At 47.4% G+C, this 18,664-nt stretch overlaps 10 protein-coding genes across 10 annotated transcripts; 3 read left to right on the forward strand and 7 right to left on the reverse strand.

The window, feature by feature from the left end:
• Positions 1-3: 3 nt before the first annotated feature.
• KL911_001663 (uncharacterized protein) lies at positions 4-3,447 on the reverse strand (the record flags this gene model as incomplete). Its single annotated transcript, XM_043196646.1, has 1 exon — positions 4-3,447. One exon carries the CDS (start codon positions 3,445-3,447, stop codon positions 4-6), a length of 3,444 nt encoding a protein of 1,147 aa, XP_043055424.1.
• A 590-nt stretch (positions 3,448-4,037) lies between these two features.
• On the forward strand, positions 4,038-4,580 carry KL911_001664 (uncharacterized protein; the record flags this gene model as incomplete). The annotated part of the gene is made up of 1 exon (XM_043196647.1): positions 4,038-4,580. One exon carries the CDS (start codon positions 4,038-4,040, stop codon positions 4,578-4,580), a length of 543 nt encoding a protein of 180 aa, XP_043055425.1.
• A 530-nt stretch (positions 4,581-5,110) lies between these two features.
• Positions 5,111-6,598, forward strand: KL911_001665 (uncharacterized protein; the record flags this gene model as incomplete). Its single annotated transcript, XM_043196648.1, has 1 exon — positions 5,111-6,598. One exon carries the CDS (start codon positions 5,111-5,113, stop codon positions 6,596-6,598), a length of 1,488 nt encoding a protein of 495 aa, XP_043055426.1.
• An 8-nt stretch (positions 6,599-6,606) lies between these two features.
• KL911_001666 (uncharacterized protein) lies at positions 6,607-8,031 on the reverse strand (the record flags this gene model as incomplete). The annotated part of the gene is made up of 1 exon (XM_043196649.1): positions 6,607-8,031. The coding sequence occupies one exon, from the start codon at positions 8,029-8,031 to the stop codon at positions 6,607-6,609; it is 1,425 nt and encodes a 474-aa protein (XP_043055427.1).
• Positions 8,032-8,121: 90 nt separating this feature from the next.
• KL911_001667 (uncharacterized protein) lies at positions 8,122-9,966 on the reverse strand (the record flags this gene model as incomplete). Its single annotated transcript, XM_043196650.1, has 1 exon — positions 8,122-9,966. The coding sequence occupies one exon, from the start codon at positions 9,964-9,966 to the stop codon at positions 8,122-8,124; it is 1,845 nt and encodes a 614-aa protein (XP_043055428.1).
• Positions 9,967-10,304: 338 nt separating this feature from the next.
• Positions 10,305-11,348, reverse strand: KL911_001668 (uncharacterized protein; the record flags this gene model as incomplete). Its single annotated transcript, XM_043196651.1, has 1 exon — positions 10,305-11,348. One exon carries the CDS (start codon positions 11,346-11,348, stop codon positions 10,305-10,307), a length of 1,044 nt encoding a protein of 347 aa, XP_043055429.1.
• Positions 11,349-11,423: 75 nt separating this feature from the next.
• On the reverse strand, positions 11,424-12,830 carry KL911_001669 (uncharacterized protein; the record flags this gene model as incomplete). The annotated part of the gene is made up of 1 exon (XM_043196652.1): positions 11,424-12,830. The coding sequence occupies one exon, from the start codon at positions 12,828-12,830 to the stop codon at positions 11,424-11,426; it is 1,407 nt and encodes a 468-aa protein (XP_043055430.1).
• A 163-nt stretch (positions 12,831-12,993) lies between these two features.
• On the reverse strand, positions 12,994-14,832 carry KL911_001670 (uncharacterized protein; the record flags this gene model as incomplete). Its single annotated transcript, XM_043196654.1, has 1 exon — positions 12,994-14,832. One exon carries the CDS (start codon positions 14,830-14,832, stop codon positions 12,994-12,996), a length of 1,839 nt encoding a protein of 612 aa, XP_043055431.1.
• Positions 14,833-14,925: 93 nt separating this feature from the next.
• On the forward strand, positions 14,926-17,166 carry KL911_001671 (uncharacterized protein; the record flags this gene model as incomplete). Its single annotated transcript, XM_043196655.1, has 1 exon — positions 14,926-17,166. One exon carries the CDS (start codon positions 14,926-14,928, stop codon positions 17,164-17,166), a length of 2,241 nt encoding a protein of 746 aa, XP_043055432.1.
• A 133-nt stretch (positions 17,167-17,299) lies between these two features.
• KL911_001672 (uncharacterized protein) lies at positions 17,300-18,541 on the reverse strand (the record flags this gene model as incomplete). The annotated part of the gene is made up of 1 exon (XM_043196656.1): positions 17,300-18,541. One exon carries the CDS (start codon positions 18,539-18,541, stop codon positions 17,300-17,302), a length of 1,242 nt encoding a protein of 413 aa, XP_043055433.1.
• Positions 18,542-18,664: the final 123 nt, after the last annotated feature.

Here is an 18,664-nt window from a genome sequence, read left to right on the forward strand (position 1 = left end):
AGACTATGAAGCCTTAGCTTTACTCATGTTGTTCATCACCTGGTCCGGTGGAACCGCCTGCACCATCTTTTCCTCACCCACTCTGGAATACAGCGGTGCAATTCTGGTGGCCCTGTTACTTGCGTAGTACAGTCCGGCAGCCGCAGCTGTAAATAGAAACATGGTTCCAACAGACAACGCCAGCCCAACGCCGACAACCTGTCCTTTGGTGAGATGGCTTGTGCCCTTGTTCTTAGAGGCTGGAGTGCCGGACTGGATGCTTGAGGAGGAGCTGGTGGAGCTGGTGGACGATTTAGTGGCACTGGTGGCATAACTAACTGTTCTGAAGCTTTTCACCACTCCTTTCACTGTGGCCAAAGTCGAGTTGAAGGATTGCCCCGCGGTGACAAGCGGGACCCAAGACTTTCCATTGTATGCGGCGAGATCTGCAACACCGTACGCGGGAAGCACGATTTTTCCTGCAGCTACCAAAATCTGGTTGTTGACGAACGAAACGGAAGAGTTGACCAGCTCAAAGTCAGTAAACGTGCTGTTAGACCCAAATTCCCCAATTTGGCTATAGCTGCTTCCTTTGATTGAGCCGATGTAGGTATCGCCCATGACAATCACCGTGTCATTAAGATGCGACCCGGCAACCATAAATTTCTTGACGTTGCCCGGTAAGGAGATGTTATCAAGGTAATCCGCAGGTTCGACAGAGGACGTGCTGAGGTTGAGAAGCCTGAAAGACGGTTCAGGCGAGTTGGTACTCACCAGAATGCTCAGAGTGTCCAAGTATTGTAGATATGTCACTTCTCCAGAAACCTGGCTAGAAGGCGCAGATAGCGTCCTGTTCCGCGGGTCGAAGAGACACAGATAACTGCACCGACTGGATGTGAAGTTTCCTCCAAGCACCACGCTACTATCTTTTGGATTGACGCCAAGAGCAGTGACGCTTCCCGTCAATCTGTCGGACATGAAAACATGAGCCTGTGAGGTGGTGTTATACACCCACAAGCTGGAGCCGGAGGTGCCATCAATGGACGCCATTCCATCGAAGGCCACGTAAATGGCATCTTTGTAGCTGTACAGCGCTCTCACAGCCGAGTTGTCGCTAAATGTAATGTTGGGGGTGGTACCGTTGACAATCACAAAGTTTCTCTTTTCGTCTGTGGTGGTGAAATTTCCACCCAAAATCAGTGTCCCGTTCAAATTGATTGCCGCGTTGACTTCTCCAGATCTGATTGAGTCCAGAGAAAAGGTAGACCCGTTTCTGATTTGCGCGACATTGATTGATCTGGCATCGTATTTGACAACCTGTCCCACGGCGAAGTCGACATCGTCAATTTTGATAGCGTTTGAGATATCGGGCCTGAGGAGGTCAGACGTAGTCCAAACCTGTTTGGCGTAGTCGTATACTGAGGCGTTATTCTCTGAAATGAGCGAGATGTACTCAGACGAGTTGTAGTCGAACGTCGCCGCAGAAAAAGGGTGGTCAGGTGCTGCCAGTTCGTGGTAGCTACCGTTGAACAGCCCCACTTTTTGATCTTCCGAAACCAGAACTAGATCCGTATCAACAGCTAGGATCTGGCTCACAGGGTCGCTTACATTGGAAATGTCATTAAAGCCCGCCGTCCTGGTGTCGAAGGCAATCAAATTTTCGCCGTAGTCTGACTCAAAATCCCCAGCAACGTAGAGCACAGTATCGTTGAGATACAAGCCGGTGACATTTGCGTTTGCTGTCAAATTCTGTCCCAGCAAATCAATGGAAGAGTTACCGAACGGTCCTTCGGATCCTGGTCGATATTCAAAGAGACCATTCAACTTATTCCTTATCTCCTTCTTGATATCCAGACCAACAAACTCAGCATACACCGAGCCTGCGACAAAGGTGACATGATCGCTGTATAGTGCAGAGTCAAATGTGACGTCGAGATGTGCTTGGGAGCCGGCTTCCATATCAACGTAGCCGGAGTATATTATGTCGTATTTTTCCTCATTGTTGGTTTGATAGACCAGTTTACTGCTCAGGAGCTCGGCACTGTTGTAGAAAGACGCATTGACAATTCCTCTTTCGCCGCAGGAATCGTCTCCCAAGCAGCCTGGTGTGTATAGGTAGACGGAGTAGTTTCCGGAGTAGGTAATATTGAGGTGGTATCTGATGCCTTGGGCGTTGATATCTGAGTTGCCGATGGTGGTGGTCAAATAGCCTGGCGCGGAAGTCCAGTCCACGTCACCCAAATTGGACGCTCGTGAGTAGCTCTCGATGTTGGAGCATGTTGGCTCGTTTAGTGTGTTATTAGCGTAAATCGTAGTTCCATACTGGAACATCTCAAAACCAGATAATCCTGCGTAGCTGCCATAATTGTCAAGAACTTGGATTGATATTTCACTGACCTGCAGAGGATTGACGAATTCAAATTCCTGGTAGTTTTCTCCAAATCCGATCCAGCCAGCTGTCACATTGCTTGCAGCAGTGTAAATTCCACTGTTGACCATTTCCTTGTGCTGCGCTATTGAAGCTGATAAATTAGTATTCGGGAGCAGCGGGCACCAGGCATCGCAGTACCGCGTCCCAAGCGTGTCAGGATCAACATATGACATATTCATAATTCCGTTGGCCGGCTCCGTTATCACCCTGAAAAGACTCACGCCGTTTCCGTCGGGTAGATTGTAAAGCCGTATTTTGGACGGCTGCACAGCATTCGGCAGTGCTGCCGACCACGACCCCTGTTCGTCCTCCCCCAGCTTCCACTGGGCTGAGTCCGACGGACAGACAATTGTTTGTGCTCCTGAGCCGGAGGAGCTTGATATCTGGGCGTACTTTAAACTGATCAACTGATCTGGGTCTACCAGCGTCGAGTTGCTCCCGTTGGTAGCCAAAATGTCTGGGAAGCCGATGGAGTCAAATTGTCCTCCAAAAATGATGCTTTTGTTGCTGCCATGTATCATACTGTTCACTGTGCCATTAAAACCGCCGAACAGAGTACCTGTCAGCGTATCATTCGAAAGGTTGTATACAACCACACCGAACTCGTTGTTATAAGAGAGATCTCCACCAAAATAGACCTCGTCATTATCAAGAAGAACGCTGGAGACATTGCCTTCAACTTGGTCCCAATTTCGCACAGGTGTACTGTTTTTTGCTTCGATGTCGTATATAAACGGCTGGCCGTCGACAAGGTAGATAAAAGACGTATCATTAAAATTAAACACTTTGGTAGCCGTAGTGGTCTCCAGTTGGATAATCGAGTCATTAATGGCACTCAGTGCCCACAGCCCATGATTTCCTGTTGTGAGGTTGTATTTGGAAACATCAGAATAATTAGAAATAGAGTCAAATTGGCCATAAATGAAAATGGGCTCCAATATGGATGGTTGGTCTATCTGGGCTGCATCAAATAAGGCCCCTCGTGTCATTTGAGCTAAAGCCAAACTGGTCAGAGCAGTTGTCTTGGAAAACTTCATGGCAAAGTCAGTCCATGGACTTAAATCTTCTTGGTAAAACGGTTTGCAGATAGTCTGGAAAATTGTAGTCCACAGTTTGGATATTTCCCAAACGGGAAATACATAAACAAAACCTACTCACTGAAGTTGGCTGGCAAGGAACAACAGGTCGTCTTTTGCGGACTGCGAACGGCTCAACACTACAAGGGAGATTGGCTTAGGGTGCACATGGACCAGCTCAGATACGCTTGGATTTCATGTTTCTCTTTCACTTAGGTATCCCGCCTGAAAAAAACGCTGAAACTAAGCACCGTGGCGCAGTGGAAGCGCGCAGGGCTCATAACCCTGATGTCGTTGGATCGAAACCAACCGGTGCTACTATTTTTGTTTTTTGCTTTTCTTTTTCGAGAATTAAGCAACCATGTTCCGATACCTGCGTCTGCTAGGGCGATGTTAGAATTTTAGCCTAATCTGCAGATTGCGAAATTGCAAGATATCAATATAGTCACCCCACCCCCAGAATTGAGTAAGGTACAGTTAAAGAAATTGTGGGGCGATATAATAATTGACTGAAAGTTTTTACCTGATCTTGAATAACTTGATGTTCAACCATGAGAAAGTGTTCGTTGGTGATATCCGAGCCTGAAAGATCTGCTGAAGAAGAGTCCAAAACGCAGCTGGCCGACCCAATCGTTCACAATTGTGGAAGTCTTCCTTTAGTCGGCTCTTTAGTATACTTTCGCAAGCGAGGTCACTTTGAGTCCTCAGGGCTGAATGGTGACCAGACTCGTTCCAAACTCCTGGACCACAAGTCCAGCTCGTACCCGAATCTATCACAGTGTCTGGAGCAGGGCACAAAGTACGATAACGACGATGTCGACCCTTTGCAACCAACCTCGCCGGCCAGTTCCATTTCTAGCATTGATTCCCAGAAAACGCTACATGAGCATGTTTTTGATGAGAGCGAGAAATCCGATCCCTCGTTTGATGAGCTGGATAGTCACATCAACCACCAGAGAAGCAACTCGTCGGGATGGAACGATACCGGTGACTGCTCCAGATCCCTCAAAAAAGATAGCAAGGTTAACACAAGGCACAGAAGACGCCTCACATGTGCTGTCATGTTCACAAAGCCAAGGCTTGTCCAGCTTTAGTATGTAAGACCCTCCCTACCTAGTACGATAATTCCATTTACGCTTTATGATTGAATAATTGGCAGTGCATGAACTTATTTTTATGCGTAAAAGTTATGTGAGTGATCTGCCGCTCGAAACCGTGTTTATTATTGTTCCCCTGCATTCCAAACTGGAAGGCACCCAGCATCAAATGCAGTTGGCAACTATGTAGGAAATAAGAAATAAGGTTTGTACAGATGGGAGCTCTTGCTTAGCGGATATGAAGAATCGTAGCAACTGTACCGTAAGACTGTATGAACGGACGCAGATTTCGCCAATTTAGCAACATTACGTGTAGCAAGCAACGCTCGCAAATGTCGTGGCTGATGAGTAGTCGCAAAAGCTGAGCAGTAGCTCATTTGCTCTAGATCGCGAACCCTGGTCGCGGTTTTAACTGTAAACTCGGAACAGATATAAGTCCCGTGGTCAATGTCACGCGCTTCAAGTTTTACTGCCAGATATCGCGCATTGGCGGTGCTACTGAAAAATAAACTACCGCGTAACTTACCATGGAGTCAAGACCTCCATTGGCTCGAAAGCGTACAGCTGCGTATGCCAGTGATGATGAAATGGCTATGGACGAGGAAAATCCGCGCATTCACCAATTTTCAGGGTTTTCAAGGAGCCATGTGAGCTCAGGCACGTCTGATTCGATATCTTTTTCCAGCTCGTCCTACACTCCATACTTTGACAGACAGCCGACAACAAGCTCTCCCGATTTGCAGTACGTTCCTGATGCCGAACTCGACCACTCATACATGACGAACAACACTACGCTGGATACCATCCCGTCATCTCCGCCCATAATTTCCCAGTCACAGGCTACTTTAGTTGATACTCCGCCAAAAATATCTGCTGAGCGCACGTCCTCTTCTCTAGCACCGGAGCCGACAAGAAAACGGCAGCGTGTGCTCAACAACGAGGAACAATTGGCTTTGGACCGCGACGGCAGGGTCTACGGCGTGCAGCTGCGAGATTCGACGTTCCCTGAGGGCTATCGGCCTAGTCTGTACGACGACCCCATGTTCTTCGTTGTCAAGAACACTGAAGCGGCAAGCAAAGCTGCCTCTGAAATCATTACAGACTTATTTGATCAAGATGTCGATCATGCTAGCAAGATATATAACTTGGAGCTAGAAGAGCTCGGATTGGACTCGCTACCTGAGCAAATAGCAGACTTCAAAGACCTTGTTCTATACGGGCCAGATGGGATAATCAAGCCAGTCTTGCACATTCACGCGTCGAAGAACCAGCTGAGGTCGCTCACCCCCAAGATCTTTGATATAGACGGTCTGGAAGTGCTCTCTCTGCGCACCAACAAAATAGCGAGAGTTCCCGGTCTCATAGAGAAGTCATCTAATCTGAAAAGCTTAAACTTATCCAACAACAAGATCAAGTTTCTACCCCATAATATTCTCAAACTAAAGAATCTACACACATTGAGAATCAGGCCCAACCCGCTTATCGAACACGCTTCTAGCGAGAACACGCGTGAGGTAGGAGGCTACAAGTCTCCGTACTCAGACTCGACCCTCAAACATATAGGCCAACTTCATTGGACTTCGAAGAACAAACAGGTGTCCAAAGCTGCCTTGCATGCCATTTCTCTTGCAAGAAATTTATCCGTTCTTCAAGAAACCGATTTTTCGTCGTTCAACTCTGAGCAATCTCATCTCATGGAAAAGCATCAGTGGACTCCAACGTTGGTCGAGCTTTCGCTGCGAAAGATCTCGAACTACCTGATATCTCAGTCAGAGCTTATGAAGTGGAAAGACACCGTGCACGAGCGAGTGTACAAGTTGGCCATCAAGGCGCTGATTCACGGCAACAACGGGGTCACTTGTGGTTATTGCGAGAACACCTGTGTGGAAAGTGTCGCGGAACTGATGGAATGGTGGGATTTCAAAGATGCGATAGAGATCCCAGTGAAGCGAATTTTTTGCTCCAAACGATGTGCGATTTGTTATTGGAACGATGTTAAAGTGTATATTTCTTAGTTGCGCAATCATATCCATACTCTGGCTGTGTTGTCTGCCGACCCACTCACAAGATAGCAGCGGATGCCACCTTCGAGTAGCTTTCTGTTCTTGGCTTTGTCGTTTGTTGTTGAAGTTTCGGATACCACTGGAGCAGCAAATGCGATGACGTTCACGAAATTCTCGTGGCCGCGCAGTTGCGCGACATGGCCCAGTTGCCCTGTTGACGCCAATGTACGGAGATCCCATACTTTGATGAGCTTGTCGTCCCCGCACGATGCAAGATAGTAACCGTTAGGATGCATGGAAAAACATCGTATCCAGGAGCTATGTGCTTTGAATTCATGAAGAAGCACAGCTTTGGGGTTAGAGGACGGACAAGGTCGTTCTGGATTGGTCAAATCCGGAACGCTGAGCTTCCAGATGCGCAACATGCAGTCTCGTCCTCCACTGACACAATATTTATATCCCAGGATGTCGTATGTCTCGTCATTAATGTCCACCAAAGGATCAATATACTCGTTGGCTTCCGCTGGCAAAAATACCGAATCCTCAATAACCTGCTCACTGCCCAGACATAGGGAAATACCTGCTCCAGTAGCAAAATGGGTAAGCCTCACAGATTGGTCGTTCGAACAGCTCAAAATATACTCTCCATTTGAGCTCACATCAACCTTCCTGACCCAGTCGGAATGCCCCCTTATAGTTCGCAGACACCAGCCGGAAACGAGATCCCAGATTTTCACCGACTTGTCTCTCGAGCAGCTGACCAGCTGTGTTTCATCTGCCGGATTAAACTTCAGCCCAGAAACCAAGTGGTCATGGCCTGTGAGCACCCGTACCAATTGACCTGTCTTGCTGTCCCATAACTTGATGAGAAGATCTGACGAACAGGATGCAAGAAGGACCATTTTGGTCGAGTCCACCGTATTTTCGCTGCTTTGAAACTCCAGTGCATTGATTGTCCGGGTATGAGCATTCCTGATCACACGTTCAGGCTCGGTCAGATCGAGCATGTTCCAGAACGCAATTGTTCCGTCTTGAGAGCCTGTAGCCATCACCGGCTCAAAAGGGTGTATCGAGACACAAGTGACGGAACCCTTGTGCAATTTTAAGACCGCTTTCACCCTGCTAGGTATCCATTCCAGCTTATCTCTTCTAATGTCCATGCCGCCAGCTGCTTCCAGTAATTCTGAGTAATTATCCACAAGCTCCTTGTACTCGCCGATCTCCTTTTCCAGATCGTATATTCGCTTCTGAAGTCGAACAACGGTGGCCCATTTCTTCTCCAGGTAATTATTAGGTATAGTATCTGGATCATTATGTGCCGGAACACCTAGTCTTGAGCGGAGCTCGCTGACAACCGCTGAATCGCTAACAATTCCGTCCAGGTACTGAATCACAGCTTTGTTGAGCTCCGACCGCTGCCGGTCGCTCAATACAGCATAATCCATAGAGGTCGAACTATGTTTACAAAATCTCGATTTGTCTTCTCGACGCGTCTATCGACGTATTGATTTCGCGATATGCATATATAATGTGTATTAACAGTCCAGATTGTGCTTGTGCGAAGGATCGTTGATGGTGTTGCCCTTCGCGTCAATCGTACAGTACTTGATTTCTGAAAACCATTCATCCTCGAAAATATCTTTCATGGTTGCACGCCGCTCTGGGTCCACCGTCAAAATTCTGGAGAGGAGAGGCCGTGCAGCATGTGGAAGCAGTCTCATCAGCCTATACGGTCCATGTATTTGACGGTGAGACCGCGAGATTCCAGGGTGGCGCCGTTCAGGCTTCTCCTGCTTGTCAGACTTTTCGTTCTCCGACTCGTGTTGCTGTGGTTCACCGATCTTTGGAGGGGCCACTGCCACCAGCGACGGATCGGGCAGTTTGCTGAAGTCAAAGTTCTCCGGCATCTTTGCGGGCTGTTCTTCAGCAGCCTCCTGAATCTCCTTCTTCTGCTCGTCCGGCTTCTCTGTTGTGTTCTCAGGTGGCTCTTTTTTTTTGGCTCCTGGATCCTTGTTTTCCACACCGAGACGTTCGGTCTCCTCGCAGAGCTGCTTGACTTCCGGCTCTTCCTGTTGCTTGCTTTCCGCTGACTGCTCGAGGTTCTTCTCGTTCTCCTTCTGCTCCAGAAGCTTCCTCTTTCTCTCCAATAGAAGCTGCTTGTGGTGTTTCGCACTCTCTACGTAGTCATGTGGAACGTCATCTTCCTGGCAGTAGAGATTGAAGCTTGGGTCCTCTGGCTTAGGGGCCTTCCATGGGAATCTTCTCAGGGTCATGCAGCAGTAGATTATGCCGATGGACCAGATGTCCACCAATTGGGGATCGTAGCTTTGGGTATGAGTGAGCACCTCGGGGGCGAGGTATGGGTCAGAACCGACGATTCCATGGGCGTGAACTATCTCATCTTCAAAAGGGTACTTGAAGACAACGGCCGAGCCAAAGTCAATGAGCTTCAATATACCCTCTTTCGTCACCACGCAGTTATCCAGCTTGAGGTCTCGATGGGCCAGACCCACAGAGTGCAAATATTGGACGCCCATGGTGATCTGTTTCAGAAAACAGTTGATCTCCGAGCGCGTCATTTTGCCAGCCATAACTACTCCAAAGAAGTCTATTGGAGCATATTCCATCACCTCAAAGTACTGGTTATGTTCACTGATAATGTCAATCGTTTGAATGATATTGGGATGATGGAGTGTGCTGCCAATGCAGAACTCAGCCGTGCACTTCCTGGCGTACTCCTTTACGCTCTCATTGGGTCTTCGAGGCACAAACTCTTTCACGGCAAACGTTACTCCGTCACTCTCACGAACAAGTAGTCTTACGGACCCACCCGCCCCGGAGCCTAGGACCTTTCCCAGCTTTCCGTACTTCTTCGTAAGCGAGCCCTCCAAGTCTGCCCAAAATCGAGGGTCTGGCTTAACAATCATGTTATTATGGGCATCATGTGTAAACGTAGGGGAAGCGAGGTCCGAGTGGGATATATTTGGAGACACATTAGTTGATGACGTCTCCTGAGTCCGGTGACCGGATAAAGACGAGCCTGATCCGCCAAAGTCGTGTCTCTTGGATGGACGGAAGAACCGCTTCAGTTGCACCATGGAGGTGTTCCTTTGCGGCACTCTGCGCTCGATATCGTGAGGCGTCTGGTGGTACTGCGGATAATTATGATGATTATTGTGCTCATCAGAGTGGAACGAATCATGAGATTCATTTGATGAAGCCTTGCCCATACTGATACCGAGGAACGACCGTCGCGAGCTATTCGAATGAGTCATCATCGAGCTGCCGATTGCCGGAGAATGAGTGCTGGAGTCTTTCGGGTGATGCTCGTCATGGTGTTTGTGTCCCAAGTTGCTCAAGGCTCCAAATCGACTAGGCATTTTTTATATACTGGGGGTCATACGAGCCTCAAGCCTCCACTCTCCTTCTTAAAAATATGATCGTATAAAGCGCTGTTTACCTGTTGTCACACAAATTGGATAGTCACAATTGCTAGCTTTCAGTGCACCTTCCCTCTATCACGAATATTGCAAGAATGTGCCGTAGTCAAATGATTTCAGACACCTAACGATAAGAAATACCAAGAATTCGTTGCTGATATTGATATTATTCCATTTTTTCCCGTAAATTGCATCCTTACACCAACGCCAAGTTGCAAGGCTTTTTTTTGGGCTTTTTTTTGTTTGTAAACGTCTATCTATTTATGTACAAGATTAGATCAGAAAAGCCCAACAAGGCCTACGTTGTAGCCGTGCTTACCAAATCGCTCCAGATGAGCACGTAGTCTTTCGCGCATTAGTGTCTCGTCTAACGATTCATATAATGTTTTTTCGCGGTCTTTCAATTGGTACAAAACTTGCTCCCAATCCACCAGACCGCGGTCTAGACAGGTAAAAAAAACTTCCAGCCTATCGAGCTTGTCAACACCCCCATCGCGCAGGAGTAAATGTGTGTCCACTATGAGCTCCTTGTATTTTTGTAGCAATTGTGCCCTTAGACCGTCGGCGCTAGAAAAAGGAGCCCCAACCTTGATCAAATCACAAACGGAGCGTAGCTCTTCTTCGGTCATTGTGAATGGGTTTTGCACAGCAATTTCATCAAAAGTGCGCTCTTTGCGCAATTCAGCGAGCCTTCTTTGTGCCTTAATGCTTCTTCCGTAATACGTTTTCATAAATGCTGGAAACACGCATGTGAATGGCATTAAGCCGGGAAAGATATAGTACAGTGGAAGCGAAAACTCTTCGAAAATACCAAACAAAAGCGCAAAAAGCGGTAGCTTGAAGACATCACCTCTTGTTCGCAACATCGTCTGGAATTGGGCACGGGATATTTTTATCTGTTCTCGGCTCAAATCCAGCGATCCTGAGTTTTCCAGACATGAAACAGCAGTGGCCAGTTCGTCCACCACTTGTGGAAGAGAAGAGTTCTTCAAATACAGTTTTTGATCTCTCGCGTCCCCGGTTCCCATATCGTTGGCAGCCAACCCATTGACGACCAAAAACAGGTTTCGGCTGTACACCTCGGACCTCAGATCTTTGTAGTTCGTCCATATACTTCCCATTCCCTCTTTGAAGAACTTGAGGTATACCTTGGCCAGACGGAACAAGACAACGGCTTTCAAACGGACTCCACTGTACGATTTCTCAAGCAAAACCTGGTTGGTGATGCTTTTTCTCGTTTGAATCAGATGTAAGGGAGGTACACTGGATACGATACTCCGCCTTTGAACAAAAACAGGCACACTGTGACTGACTCTCTTCATGGCTCTTTTGGAATATTTAGTAAATTTTTTATTTTTGTTGCACCTAAAGAAAATGTACTAGTGACTCGTTTACACTTAGACAAACAAAGCAGCTTTATCCGCTGGATCCCGTCCGTACCAGATATACCAGTCTTTGTACTTGACACTCATCTGATTGTCTGAAACGTTCCTCTTGGCCTGAATGGCGTGTTTGGCAGCAATAGCTGCTTGCACGTCAAAGTACTGGACAGCGAAACATAGTTTCCGAGAAACTACAGGTAAAATCTCCACTATCGGGCCAAACTGTGAGAAGTCTGTGCGTATAGCGTTGAGATCAAAATCTGGAGAGTAGTTGAGGATAGGGTCGGGATAGCTGGCTCTCTTCTTTTCAGAGCCGATATGGCTGTTGAGTTTGCTTTTGGCAAGAACAGGTTTTTTCAACACCAGCACTCGCCGTGCGCTTTCAGGCCCGCCCATCATCTCAAGAGACTGCAGACTGTCTTTCTCGTGGTAGCACAAATAATCTTCGGTGTTCACGATACCGCTACGCGGGATCCAGGATGGATGCAGATGGTAGCCGTTGACAACGAACATTCCAGTGGAGGCAAAATTCATGAACTTTAGCGCGTCTTCTTCTCTCTGGAAATACAAATGCAGTAGAGTCTCATCCCAGTTGACTTGCTTTCCCAGGTCGTATTGTTTTTCCTTCAAAGTCGATTTATCAAGAAGCAGCACTTTCTCCAGAGGCCCTCCGTAGATTTGGCTCATTATACTGGTCAAACTAGTGTTCCGATGTATGTTGGAGAGCATCACTACCCGCGATTCTCTCATTATGGCGTCCAAGATGCCGTCCTTCGCGACCTGTCTGTCCAAATGGAAGGTCGTGTTGACTATATTCTCGTTCATCTTGAGTGCATTGTCAGCTCCAACGCTCCCCGTCTTCCTCCCCAAAGCGTGCTGTCTGGACCCAGAGCCCCTACTGTCCCCGGCTTCTTCTGGCTCAGAGTCCCTGGTGATAGAGGAGTTCTTCGACGCCTTCCGTGTCTCCTGTCGAATCTTGAGGTTTGTCTCCATGAGACGTGCAAGCAAGGTGTCCTCCTTCTCGCAAGAGTTGCTCTGTTGGCGCGAAGCTTGACTTTGTCTTGAGCCGTTACCGCGAGCTTCTTCTGCCACCTTCCTATTGGCTTTCGACGACAAAAGTGAATAATTCTTGGCGGTCTCATAGTATCTGAGCGATTCCCGGTCCTCGTCGATGGCGCATTGCACCAGCTCGTCCAGATCGGTGCCTTTGATGGCCGGGACATTCTTGCTCTCGTTGTGCAGTAGACTCTTGGCCAGGCGTCTGAAGCCCATTTTTTCCTCCTTGTTGTTCTCGGCTGATCCAAGAAGTGAAGACAGAGAAGGGAGCCTGGACCTCGACACTCTCAGACTGCTGGCGGTGTTTTCGTTGGTCAAGGGGTTGACGGTCTCGGCGTCTTCGCCGATGGGGATCTGGCGTAACATGATGGTTGACTAGAAGTAGCAATGTAAGAGCAATATCAAGGTCTCCGCAGGTGGAAGCAATGGGGTTTGTGTGTTATAGCGCAAGGGATAAAAAAACTACTTTTTTAGGGATCTCTAGGCCCTCATTTTTTTACGGCGACAATTGGGCGCAATACAAATTACTTCATTGCTGTCCATCGAGAATCTCTCTGAGCGCCATAGTGGCGTACGCAGACACCCCCAGCTGCATTTGCACAACGAGGGCCACTTTGGAACCCTCCGGCCTCGAAATCAAGCGTGGCTCCTCTTTCCCCTGCTGACGTAAGCGAAGGAGCTCGAGATCTGTGCGGACCAAGGAGTCGGTGTTGGCATTGTACTTGCAAAAGTTGTATTCGAGGCCGTCGACGCGGCCAAAGACATGGCGGTACGAGCCTGCAAGTGAGAACTCGCGCACGCGGCGCGACATCTTGAATGGATCGAGTCCGTCTTTGGCCATTACGTCCACATAGGTCTGGCGCAGCGTCTCATTTTCCGGGTAGAGAACGTCGAAGCCGGGCGTTGGCAGCACTATGTCATGGATTGTGTATGTTTTGTTGTCGACATCCTCCTGGGAGACAACCTTGGCGCGAACAAACGTTTCTTTCTTGACGTCTTCCTCGAAGTCATCGTCCTGCTCCACTGTTTGTGAATTGTCAATGACGAGATCACCAGCAACAACTTCCATACCGAACAGTCTCATTCTTGCAGAGGCGACCGTGTTCCAGACATATGATTGGTACGCATGACCGTACATGATTCTCAGATTCCGCGGAATGCCCATAATAGCTTTGAAATAGGAGTTCTCAGAGTACTCTCCATCCTCACCCTTTTGGTCGTGCTCAAGACGACTCAAGATGGAAAACTCGGCACTGCAGCGGCGAGGCATCTTTTTGAGTGCCTGTGATGCGTCCCTGGTCTCTTTCCAGATTCTGCGAGCCTCCACTGAATCTGGTAGCACGACCTCCTGCTCGCTCAAAATTAGTTCGCCTGCTTTTTTCCATTCACTTTGAAGAAGACACTTTCCTACCTCGTGTGTCGAGACCGAGAATGTGCCAAATCTCTGCATCCCAAAGTAGTTGATGAAGCCGTGTTTGCCAATGGATTCAAATATGGGTGCGAGTTTTTGTTCTAGTGTTGGAATGTCCAGTGTTTCTCCATTTAGTGTGACGTCCTTGATGGTAATGATGAATTCGTTTCCTCGAAGATCACCCAATCTTAGCGGCTCGTCGGCATAGCTAAAACCACCTATTTGAAATCCGCGTAAAGCTCTATTCAGATTGTTAATTCTTTCCACTGATATGCGTTCCAGAGATATTTTTTGCACCGTCACTCCACGTCTGTCTTTAGTTCCCGCATATTTCACGTTTTTCACAGGAATGTTGAGGAATTTCGCGAGAAGTCCAGCAACCTCCATGGTCTCCTTATTCTCCTTGTATAGAACAGCATGCAAATAGCGCTTGCGATCGCCCAAGTTGTGATTTATCATCGTTCGTCGCTTGCTGTTTTTCGAGCTCAGCGAAATTTCAAATTGATTGGTAGCCATGGTCAGACTCTCGAGACGGTTTTTAAACACTTCGCGCACAAGTTTATGCAATCTGGTTCTGTCATCCTTGTTCTCAAATACTTTTCCAGTGACTAGTTTTTCACCAGAGACTGGGATCTGCAAAAGCTTCTCTACGTCTGATTCTCCTAGAATGGTAGTCAACTCAGTTTTCTTGTCTTCGGGGATCTCAAAAGCGACTCCCGTTGATTTTTGTGGCTCTGAATCTTTCTCGATCTCCTCCTCAGGGAACCCTAAATCCTCCAGATGAATAACTTTTCCATCCAAACCTATTTCATTGACAAGGAAATCGGTGTATCTTTGCTTCAAAAGCCCAGTAACTCTGTTATTCCCCTTGTATATGTATTCAGTAATTCCCACGTGCTGTTCGGTGATGCCTGAGTCAGCCTTTTGGCGCTCTATGTCGTCGAGCTTCCGCTTCATGTGAAAATTATTTTTCTTTTTCTTTTTTTTGATTTATTTTTTGACCATTTTCAATAAACGAGACGCGTCTGCTAAAGTCTCCACTTGTTTTTCATGAACGGGGAGGCTTCTCAAAAAGATCAAGGCCAGGCAAGCCAACCCACTCAGCCTACACAGCCGAGTGCCTGGGATGCGCCTGGCAATGATGTGCTTGCACAGGAGCTGATCAGCTCCGGAGTGGTTTGCAGGCTGATTTGTACCACGAGCACAGATATATGTCGCGGAAAAGGCTACATTGACGTGATTCTGAAAACAGATACCTTGGAGGATAAGCAGGAGTGGATATTTGGACGCAGAGCAGAAAGCTGCGACTACCCCTTGAAAACCAAGAGCAACAGAATCAGTAACAAGCATTTTAAGCTCTGGATGACTACGAAAAATTCCCATGGGGGAGCAAATGGTACTTTAATGATCCAGGACACAGCTACTAATGGTACATGGGTTAACGGGACTAAGTTAATAAAGGGTACGAACTACATCTTGACGCAGGGCGACGAGATCAGTATAGGTATAGGGGTTGCCGCGGACGTGATACGGTTTGTGGTGCACTTTCCGAAAAATGGTACACGCGACGATACGCCAGAGCGAAACAGCAATAGCTCCAATGCAGGGATACATATGGACTTTATTGTTCGAGACGAGATCGTTGGTTCTGGTGCTTTTGCCACAGTTAAGAAGGCCATCGAGCGAGCCACGGGTGAAACGTACGCTGTGAAAATCATAAGCAAGAAGAAAGCATTAACAGGCGGTATGGATGGAGTGACTCGCGAATTGGAGATACTCAAAAAGTTGGACCACCCTGGAATCGTTAGATTGAAAGCTTCGTACGAGGACGTGGAAAACTACTATCTGGTGATGGAGTTTGTTCCTGGTGGAGATCTGATGGATTTTGTGGCGTCTTACGGGTCTGTTGGAGAAGCTGCGGGCCGCGAAATAGCGAAGCAAATCTTACAGGCTATCGACTATGTGCATTCCAGAGGCATATCGCATCGAGATCTGAAGCCTGATAACATTCTTATAGCGCAGGACGACCCTGTGACCGTCAAAATAACTGACTTTGGCCTAGCAAAACGCCAGGGGATTGCCAGCATCATGAAGACTTTCTGCGGGACATTGGCCTATCTTGCACCTGAGGTCATTTCTGGTAAATACGGGGCCAAGATGGCTACATCCAAAAAACGATACATGGGAAAAGGGCGCGTCTTCGAAGATTCGTACTCCAACAAAGTGGACATCTGGTCAATCGGGTGTCTTGTGTTTGTTATTCTCACTGCGCATCTGCCTTTCAGCGGGTCTACGCAAGAGACGTTATTTAAAAACATCACAAACGGGAATTATCACGAGTCTTTGCTAAAGGAGAACGGAATATCGCTTGAAGGACGTGATTTTGTGAACAGACTCCTTGAGACTGACGTGTCATTGCGTCTGGATGCTCGTCAGGCACTCCATCATCCATGGATCAACGAAATGAGCACCGTTGACTCGCAAGTCAGTCTTTCTCAGAGTCAGTCTCACCAACAGCGTCTTTCGCAATCTCTAAGTGTAAAAGCAGAACCGCCCGTTTTCAAGGTTCCACAGGTTCCACAGGTGCCAAAACCAAGTCAGCGAGCGCACACTGCTGGCGTGGGAGAGATAGATGAGTCAGTACAGGAGATAGAGTTTATTGATTCTCAGCCTCTATCTCCACGAGAACAAAATAGAGAAGACGAAAATGTCCCCCCAGGAACTTTCCTAACTCTGAAACTTATAGCATCGGAACTTGCCAACAAGTACGAGCCCACGGTCCATATCAAGCAAGGGCAGCCGTTTTTCTCCATAGGGAGACTTGATTCGTTGGACTATACAATCTCTGATGAGAGAATATCTAAAACCCATGCGGTGATCCTTAAGAAACGACATCCAATCACAACAGCTTCATCTATCTACGAATCGCCAGCTATGGGATTGGAGGATATCTGGATATTGGATTTGAGCACTAACGGATGCTATGTTAATGATCAAAAGCTGAAAAGAGGTAATAAAACTAAACTTTTCAACGGTGACGTGCTGAGCCTGTTCATTGATAAACAGCGTGGAGAGAAGCTGGCCTACAAGGTGATAATCAATGATACAACTGGGCTCTTCAAGGGAGCCACCAGGGAGGAGAAAAATGTGAGCGTAGAGCCACAAGATGAGGCAGACCAAAAGCTTCCGCTGCTAAAGAAAAGACAGTCTAATAATATCGATAAAAAGAGGAAGCACGCAGAGCAGCATGGAATCAATAAAAGGAAAAGAGCAGATTTAAGTAATTACTAGAAAATGTCAAAAAAATCCAATCTTTTCATGTTTTATAGCAATAATAGAGACACAAAGAAAATCATTGTCAAGCAACCGTACCCGTGAAGAATTTATGCTAGCAAGTTGAAACTAAAAGGCAACTGCCTTGCAGTTACACAGCCTTAGCCAATCCGACAGCGTCTTTGCCAAGGTCATACACAGAATAGTATCTTCTGAGGAACGCGTCACCAATGATAGCCATTGGACCAATTGGGGCTGGGAGGTCCATCGGAGTGAATGCAGAAATACAAGAACCAGAAACTTCCAGAGTGTAGTCGTAGGGCGAGATGGTGAAATTGTAACCATCGAAATTGAAAGTGAGGTCAGGCAGTGAGTCTCTCTTATCACAGTCGATCTGGTACTGTCCAGACCATGACTTCTCGGCACCAATTTGAGAGTTCAGAATCTCAGCTAATTGAGATGGAAGAGCAATCAAAGAGGTTCCGGTATCAATGGCTGCCCCAGTGTTCTCCAGTGGAGCGTATTCGTCTCCAAGAGCAATACCACTAAACTTCACCTCCCAGTAAGCCTTTCTTCTAACTGGCAACCAGGTGATATCACCTGTGAACTTGGACGCATCATATCCACCAAAGGTGGCCTCTCCTCCATCCTGCTCAGACTTCGAAGTGTCACCAAGGTAAAAGCCGAATTGTGGGGTGTCCAGCAATCCCAAGTCGATAGCATTGTAGACAGGAGGAACGATTCTGTTGACCGAGATAGTGTCGTAAGCCAGACCCAAAATACCATCAAACTTCCCAAAGGCGAAAGCCAACCCAGGCTCGCTAGTAGCCTCGGCGAAATCCTGTTTAGGGATGACAAGGTCACCAATGGTCAGTGTGTCTTGGGAAACATAACCTTCAAGGGAACCAGAGCCGTATCGGATAGAAAACGAAGAGCCGTTCTTCTGGTAGGTGGATGACTCATCGTGGTCGTATTTGGTATGCAAGTAGCAGGCCAAGGAAGTGCAGTCGCTACTAGGAACCCACAAGTTAGAGGAACCGGTATCGAGGACAACCTTGAACGATTGGCCAGGAGTTCCCAATTGAATCTCGGTGAAATATTGAGCGTTGAGATAGTTGGTCAATGGTGTGTTGTGGCCCGAACTTGCACTTTCTTCAGAACGCTTGCTGATCGAGATAGCTTCCTGGTTGTTCTGTTGGGCGGCGATAAACTTGTTGTAGGTCGTAATATATTTTTGCTTCAACGAGTCAACATAATCGCCGACAGCGACATCCTGGTAAGTAGCCTGTCCAGAAGCTTTTTTTATGGGAGCTTTGTGGACCTTGGCATCGGCCATGGAGACCAATCCAAGCACAAGAGCAAGCGAGTAAAGGGCTGGGAAAGAGAGTTTCATCTTTGAGATTCGCTTTGTTTATAATATATGCTCAGCGATGCTAACGGTCTTGACAAGATTTTGGGACAATTGGATTGATGACTCTCTATTCAGAATAGGTTTGTAAAATATGGAACCTATTTA

The sequence above is a fragment of the Ogataea haglerorum genome (assembly GCF_019207285.1).
Source record: "Ogataea haglerorum isolate 81-453-3 chromosome Unknown 81-453-3_NODE_4_length_651989_cov_98.092404, whole genome shotgun sequence".
In the NCBI taxonomy this organism is placed as follows: domain Eukaryota; kingdom Fungi; phylum Ascomycota; class Pichiomycetes; order Pichiales; family Pichiaceae; genus Ogataea; species Ogataea haglerorum.